General features: G+C 48.1%; 1 protein-coding gene across 10 annotated transcripts in view; it reads right to left on the reverse strand.

Moving 5' to 3' along the window:
* NEO1 (neogenin 1) overlaps positions 1 to 7,870 on the reverse strand; it is a 213,505-nt gene extending 205,635 nt beyond the window's left edge. For 9 of the 10 annotated variants that reach the window (XM_061999128.1, XM_061999127.1, XM_061999133.1 and 6 more), the window contains exon 1: positions 7,466 to 7,870. In XM_061999128.1, the coding sequence (XP_061855112.1) occupies positions 7,466 to 7,580 (115 nt within the window). In that variant the 5' untranslated portion in view covers positions 7,581 to 7,870. Of the gene's footprint in view, positions 1 to 2,717; positions 2,789 to 7,465 lie in introns of those variants that run through there. The other variant, XM_061999132.1, reaches the window with a different exon arrangement.
* Positions 7,871 to 8,375: the final 505 nt, after the last annotated feature.

Consider the following 8,375-nt stretch of genomic DNA (forward strand, 5'->3'; position numbering starts at 1 on the left):
ACTTTCTCCTGGTCACTTTACAACAGTAAACCAAGACAGAACCAGGAAAGTACAAAGACTGGCAATCAGAATCTGTGAAAGCCATAAAAAAATAGCCCAGCCTACATATTTTGAGCCCAGTAAGTTCCCCAGTGGACAGTCCTTTCTGAAGCGCATCTTTAGGAACTGGGTTGACACTCCTTTCCTACTAGCACGTCCAACAACTTTCAAGTGTATCAAAACATCCAGAAGCAAGGAATGATATTGTTTAGTCATAGTGTAAAAAAACAAACATCATTAGATTTGTAGTAACTTCTTAATCAGATTGTTGAAGGGATATTAAATAGTTTTCACTAAGCATTAAATCTCTTCCCTTTCCACACAACTCAAACACCTCACGGTTGTTACATACTCCAGGGAATTATCCAGACTCCTGAGGAAGTTCAGCAGCAGAACACTGCCAAGTACTTCACCACTCCCTTTCATAAGGGTAGTTTTAAATTTTTTTTTTTAAAGGATTTATTGTAAATTGACAGTCCACTCATTTTGTAAAATTAAGATACCCTCTTCAGCATGAATACTAAATGGTAAAAAATCCACTTAAAATCAAAGCACCTAACAGCCTATAGAAAGCTAGAGTTTCAGTTTTCCTGAAGATCTGTCTCTGCAGCTACACACCAATTGTGCTTATCCATTTATATGGAATTAATCAGGATTACCACTTTCATCTTGGCTATTTAACTGGAGAAGTAAATCAATAGCATCCAATCAGTAAAATATGAGTGTTGTTTCCACAGTGCCAAGACATTTTCTCCATTAAGAACTGTTTTGCCTTTTTTCAAGATCAATATCCTCAGAGCATTATATTTAACTATAAAAGGTGCAGGATCTCTTTCAGCACAAGACTCTGAAGCAGCACTCTGAGTACCTGTCTCTTCACCCACAGCTTGGCACACAGGTTGAGTACAGACAGAGCACTGCCTCGGCTGCTATTTCCAGATGCTGTCCTAAGGCCTGGGATTCTACAGGGGCTGAACACCCAAATCTTAACATTAATGAATGAAAAAAGCCTTAAAAAACATACATAGATAAAAACACTGCACAGTTAAAAAATTTAGCTACAAACATAACGGCATACATTATATACATGAAATTACTTCCATATCAAACTAGTGATGGTATGAAAGTTTCATTTCAAACCCTAAATGATACTGCTGATGTTGCACAAGTTCCATGTTTTTACACTTTGAAAGTAAAGATTAAGAAACATGTAATATTGCTCTTTGTTCAGTTTCCTTAAACTCTCACTCCATTTCCATGCTCACTTATCACCCTCCCTCTCATGGCAAAACAGGAAAATTGAGTCAGGCGCCTGCAGCATTTTCAGATTTCCCTCAAATTCTTTGGTTGAAGCTTAATGTCTTCTAAATCACAAAGACATTTTATCAACAGGAATAACCAAATACTCTTATTTATATAAAGAAAAATCTACCATAAGAATCAAAGAATTGTAGGGGATTCAAGGGACCTTTAGAGATCATCTAGTCCAGCCCACCTGACAAAGCAAGTCCACCTAGATCAGATCACACAGGAACATGTCCAGGTGGATCTTGAATACCCTCAAGGAAAGAGACTCCACACCCTTCCTGAGCAGCCTGTTCTAGTGCTCCAACCCCCCATAGTAAAATAGGGGTTTTTTTAATGTTTAAATGGAACTTTTTGTGTTCCAGCTTCATCCCATTACCCCTTGTCCTGTCACTAGATACAAGAGAAAAAAGGGATGCCCCAACCTCCCGACTCTACTATTTATATGCTTATAAATATTAATGAGATGCCCCCTCAGTCTCTTCTTCTCCAGACTAAACAGTCCCAGTTCCTGCAGCCTTTCCTCATAAGGAAGATGCTCCAGTCCCCTGATCATCTTGCTGGCCCTGTGCTGGACTCTCTCCAGAAGTTCTCTGTCCCTGTTGAGCTGAGGAGCCCAGAACTGGATACAAGACTCCAGATGAGGCTTCACCAGGGCAGAGCAGAGGGGGAGCAGAACCTCCCTTGACCTGCTGGCCACACTCTTCCTGATGCATCCCCAGATGCCATTGGCCTTCTTGGCCACGAGGGCACATTGCTGACTCATGTTCAGTTTATTATCAACCAGCACTCCCAGGTTTCTCTCTGCAGAGCTGCTCTCCAGCAGGTCGATCCCCAGCCTGTACTGGTACATGGAGTTGTTTCTCCCCAGGTGCAGGACTCTGCACTTGTCCTTGTTGAACCTCATGAGGTTCCTCTCTGCCCCACTCTCAAGTCAGTTGAGATCCCACTGAATGGCAGTAAACCATTGGTGAATCAGCCAGTCCTCCCAGTTTGGTGTCATCAGGGTACTTGCTGAGGGTACATTTTGTCCCCTCATCCAGATCATTGATGAAGATACTGAACAAGACTGGCCCCAGAACCAATCCCTGTGGAACTCCACTGGCCACAGGCCTCCAACTTGATAGCCTTAACCTCATTCTCTACCTGTTCCTTATACTTTCTCAATTTGTTCCAAGCTTCCTCAGCACTCTTGGATGCATCCTACCAAGTCTTTAACCTCTTCCTCATCCACCAAGTGCAAGTCCTGTGTTATCTAGACTGTCCTACTATCCTTGCTGGACTGGACTTCCTCTTGGGCACGTCTACCATCTAGGATCTCATCCCATGAGATCCCTGCTAGCAGGTCTTTGAAGAGGCCAAAATCAGCTCACATGAAATCCAGGGTCACAATCCTGCTTGGTGTCCTGCTTCTTCCACACAGGATCTTGGCCTCTATCTTCTCATGGTCACTGCAGCCAAGGTTGCTTCCAAGCTTCACATCCTCAACCAGACCTTCCTTATTTGTCAGTATAAGGTTCAGCAGCACACCCCTCCTCATTGGTTCCTCAATCACCTGTGACAGGAAGTTGTCATCAACATTCTGTAGGAAGCTCCTTACTTAAATTGCACTGATAAGTTAGTGAGAGTTAATGAGGTTTTTTTTAAAGACAACTTTAATTTGCTGTTTTTCACTGTAACAAATATTAGGCACAGGTGTGTACACACCCTTTACAATTTTTAAATTAAAATATTAGTTCATCTCGATAGCTTCATGACCAAGTCAAATCATCATCTTAGGTGACTAATCAAACAAATACACACAACAAAAGCCATAAGAAACTTGGGCACTTACAGCTGAGGAGAAGCTGTAACGCATCACCACAACCCCACTGACAGGCATCTTCATTCACAGGTGATCGAACAAGAGTTCGCCCCCACAAGAAATACACTCCAGCATCCACAGACCTTTCTACACAACATCCAGAATACACCAGGTTAAGAGAGCCCGTATTTATGTGACTGAGGAATATCCACTGGAAACCTGTGCTTCAGCAATTCAGTCACACAGGGCCAGTCTTGTTCAACATCTTCATCAACGACCTGGATGAGGGGACAAAATGTACCCTCAGCAAGTATCCTGGTGACACCAAACTGGGAGGACTGGCTGATTCACCAATGGTTTACTGCCATTCAGTGGGATCTCAACTGACTTGAGAGTGGGGCAGAGAGGAACCTCATGAGGTTCAACAAGGACAAGTGCAGAGTCCTGCACCTGGGGAGAAACAACTCCATGTACCAGTAAAGGCTGGGGACTGACCTGCTGGAGAGCAGCTCTGCAGAGAGAGACCTGGTCGACAATAAACTGAACATGAGCCAGCAATGTGCCCTCGTGGCCAAGAAGGCCAATGGCATCTGGGGATGCATCAGGAAGAGTGTGGCCAGCAGGTCAAGGGAGGTTCTGCTCCCCCTCTACTCTGCCCTGGTGAAGCCTCATCTGGAGTCTTGTATCCAGTTCTGGGCTTCTCAGCTCAACAGGGACAGAGAACTTCTGGAGAGAGTCCAGCACAGGGCCAGCAAGATGATCAGGGGACTGGAGCATCTTCCTTATGAGGAAAGGCTGCAGGAACTGGGGCTGTTTAGTCTAGAGGAGACTGCAGGGGGATCTCATTAATATTTACAAGCATATAAATAGTAGATGTCGGGAGGTTGGGGCATCCCTTTTTTCTCTTGTATCTAGTGACAGGACAAGGGGTAATGGGATGAAGCTGGAACACAAAAAGTTCCACTTAAACATTAAAAAAACCCCTATTTTACTGTGGGGGGGATGGAGCACTGGAACAGGCTGCTCAGGAAGGGTGTGGAGTCTCTTTCCTTGGGGGTCTTCAAGATCCACCTGGACATGTTCCTGTGTGATCTGATCTAGGTGGACCTGCTTTGTCAGGTGGGCTGGACTAGGTGATCTCTAAAGGTCCCTTCCAACCCCTATAATTGTATAACTCTATGACTCTGAATGTAACTGAGAGCTGAATATTTCGACTCTATTTTTAACCTGTGATATATTTAGAAATCATCAAGAAGTGCATACAAAAAAAAATTATGACCTTACATTTCCAAGGCACTCAGATGATCTCCACTCCAACCTCCTTTAGCTTTCAGTCACCACTCTCACACTGCAGAAGGACCACCCTGCACAGCAGCACATACTGCGTGTGACCTGTAACCAACACAGTACTAAAAAGACTGGTCGCTCCTGTGAGTCTCTGCAGCTTCTACCCTCACCAACTTCCAATCACAATTGATTGCAGACTTCCAAAACCAACAGTTTATCCTTTGAGAACAAAATCCAGATTGATTCCATCAACTTCAAGATAACTAGGGAAAGACAGAACAAATTTCCTGCTTCTGAACAATCAAGTTTTCAGTCTTAATGGTGCACAGAGATTATCACAGCTCTGCCATTAAAAATTAAGAGTGACATCAACTTCCATTTTATTCTTAATAATGCAGTCCTGTGTGATCAAAGTCTTTCTGTTAATCTCTAATCAGTTTCAAACAGTTAACAAGAAGTAGGATTTAGGTTAATTTGATGCTTGCTCCTTCCTATTGATATTTTGGGGGTTTATTCCCTTAACTAAGTGAAATACTGTCCCAATTCTAAAGTCAGTAGCTCCTTTTACCTTATTTTGCAAAGAAAATAAACAATAAACCCAAAGTTTACTGATACACAAATAAATGAAGTTACACAGGGGTGGGTTTTTTTTTTTTCCTAAAATAATTCAGCTACACTCTTTTCTTCTTCAGAAAGCAACGACAGGCTATTTATAGATGGGATCAAGTGTCACTCAAACATGCACGGCCACATACAACGAATACGGGCTGCCAAATCTGCTCATTTATGTCAGCTCTAACACCAGCAAAAATCCAGCATTTTAAGGGCTTTTTGCATCAAAATCCTACTATTCTGGGCACCATATGCAATACTTCAGTCCTGACAGCAGAGTCCCACGTATCACAGCTCAACTTCTCTCTGGACCCAGAAATGAGGTGTTCCTCCCCATGACACCAACCCAACAAGACGCTTCTAAGCAGGCTAAAGAGGTCAAGCTTCACACAAAACACAGCACTAGCAGTCTTGCAACTCAAACACACAAAACAGTGCTTTCATGTGTGAGGTGGAATATCTGCACCCAACTTCCTCTCCTACAAGTAGAGAGGGACTTGAACATTCTCCCATCTGCCAGATATTAAAGTATGTGAAACATCTTCCATTTAAGAAAAAATAGCAATAGTCATGTGCAAATTGTGTGAATTAAGATGAAGCTCATCCACTATGCATGATCTCATTTTCATTGAGACAAAGAATCAAGAAAGCCTCTTCCTCCCCAGTTACTCACTGCTTCTAAACAACTGGCACAAAAATGCTCCCAGGCTCCCGGTTCTTACCTGGGATGAAGGAGGATCAAAACAACATCAAAACCCTTCCACAAAAGAGGAGAAAGTAGGAGTTCATCTGAACTCCCGTGATTTCCACAATGATGCTTGTAAATTCCTGCTCTGATAAACAGCTTTAACAAAGGTTTTATGTCACATTCCTGCACATCACTCACCCTTTCTCAACTTAATTCCCCTATTTGCTTTGAAAGGTAAAATTTCACTTATCCATGATTTCCTCAAACCATAAAAGATTTTTTTAAATAACAATGAGCAACCAACACAACTGTAGCTACAGTAAGCTGTCAGTTGGAACAGTAAGCACCAAAAAAGAATCACGTGGTTAAGATTTTACATATCAAAAAAGTAACTTATCTATTACTCGTGCTCTGTAGATCTTTGAATCCAAGTACAATATTTTTCAAAAGAAAAAAGAATCTGCTTCAGACCTGGAATCAGTATAACTTGTACTACATAAGGGAATAAATAAATACATTCCCTGTCAGCAGAAGCCAGCATACATGGTCACACCAGTATCTGAGCTGAGTACTACTATGGATGTTACCACCTCATGCCATTCGAAGCCAGACAATTACACCCTTTAATATCAGAGTTTCAGCACTCTCACTTTTCCAAGTTGGTAAGAACCAGTAGGTTTTATCCTTTTTTCTTTTTCATTTGACCAGTAGGTTTTTTCCAATTTCCACTTGCACAGAGCTTGTTTTTAAAATACCAGAGTTCAATCGAGGGGTGTAGTTAAAAAAAGATCCCAGCATTCAAAATTCAAGAGCAGATTTCCTACTAGTTTACTGCTGACAAGGAGAAAAAAAGTTACTTTCAAAAGACAATATTTTGCAAAATGCACAGATAATGTTACTGAAAAACTAGGGACTATTCCACACCATTAGAGGCCTTTCGCAAGGGCCTTTTCAGAAAGCCTCCTTGTAGGCACACCACCCTTCATCTGAACGAGATTATGCTTTTCACAGACCATAAAGAATCAGGATTCAACAATGGACCGTTAAAGGTAACAATGGTAAAAGGTGTGAGAACTACGGCGACTAAAACGCTGCCAGATCGTTCACTTTTGGGCTATTCCGACACAGTTTAAAGGCAAGTTCCTTACTCTCCACAGGTTGTCTGTCACCTCTCCGGTTATGTGCCTCCATCGGCTCCAGTAACCGCTTGCCGGGTCTTCCTAGCCCATGCTCTTGGTCCTGCTCATTCCCTCTGTCCTCCCGACCACGGACGAGCACTACATGCCGCTGATCCGCGGACGCATTTACGCCGCAGAAAGGGGGTTCAGGTGCCGCTCGTACCCCGCGCCGGGCGGCGGCAGCGCTGACCGTCCGGTACGGAGGTGCGCAGTGGCCTCTGCTGGCGCACACACCGCCGCCGGCACCGTCCCGCTCGCACAAGTGGCGCGGACCTCCCGCGGCACCGGCAGCGGGCAACGGCCGCGCCGCCGCCGGCCCGCCCTGGGCTGCCGGCACCGCCACACTGAGGACACCCGTTGCTCCCGACCATTCGCCGGCGGCTCCCGCAGACCCCGGGGGCCACGCGTCCGCCCCGCCGCGTGCCCCCTCAGCGCCCGGCGCACAGCAGCCGCCGCCCCCAGCCGCTCCCTCACACCCCGGGCCCGCCGCACGCCCTTTACCCGCCAGGCCGCCGCCGCCCGCCGCTGTCAGGGTCTCGCTCGGCTTCTTACCTGTGAGAAGGCTCTGAGAGCCGCTCCGAGCGGCGGCGCCGGCCGGGTCCGGCTGCCCAAGGAGAAGGGCGATCCAGAGGGAGCCGAGAAGCCGCCGCGCTCTCTCCGCCGCCATCTCTCCCGCTCCCCGCGCCCGGCAGCCGGGCACCCAGCGCCAGCCCCTCCCCCGGGGGGCTCCTCCTGCCGGCCCGGGCGCGTTCCCCGCTCGTCCGCCGCCGGGCTGCGCCCCTGCGGCACCCCGAGGAGGCGGCCCTCGGCCTGGCGGAGGAGCTCACGCAACCGCTCCGGACAGTCGCCAGTGAGGAGGGCGGGAGGGAGCGGCCAGGCTCACTCCATCGCGGGCCGGTCCCAGCACCGTGCTCCGCGGCTACCTCACACGGAGCCAGAGGGGCGCTCGCCCCGCGCTCCTCCCCTCATTCCCTCCTGCCCCCCTCCACACGCCCCCCTCGCCACTCCACACGCCTCTCTCGTCCCCGAGCGCATGCGTCCCCGCGCTCCGCCCCTTCCCCCCCCCCCCGCAGCTCCCGGCGAGACGGCGGCGCACACGCTCCCTCCCTCTCGCCACCGCTGACCCCCGCGCCAGGTGTGTGCGCGCCCGGCTGGCCCGTCACCGCGCCTGCGCGCGAGGTTACGTGGCGCCCCCACCCGCGAGGCGGGGAGGTGTGAGGCGGTCAGGCCGGGGCCGCTTCGCTGCTGCCGCGGCCCTCCCGGCCGCGCGGCGGAGGGAGCGGTGCGGGCGCCGGGCTGAGCCCCGCTCGCTGCGGCTGCGCCGTGCAACGGTGGTCGCGCCGTTCCTGCTGCCGCGCCGTTCCTCCTCCCGCCGCGATGCGATAAAGTTCCCGCCTTCCCATGAAGCAGACTTCATTTTCCCCGCAGCCGGAGTCCAGCGTGGCTGCACAGTTTGCGTAGG

The sequence above is a fragment of the Colius striatus genome, chromosome 7, assembly GCF_028858725.1.
Source record: "Colius striatus isolate bColStr4 chromosome 7, bColStr4.1.hap1, whole genome shotgun sequence".
In the NCBI taxonomy this organism is placed as follows: Eukaryota; Metazoa; Chordata; class Aves; order Coliiformes; family Coliidae; genus Colius; species Colius striatus.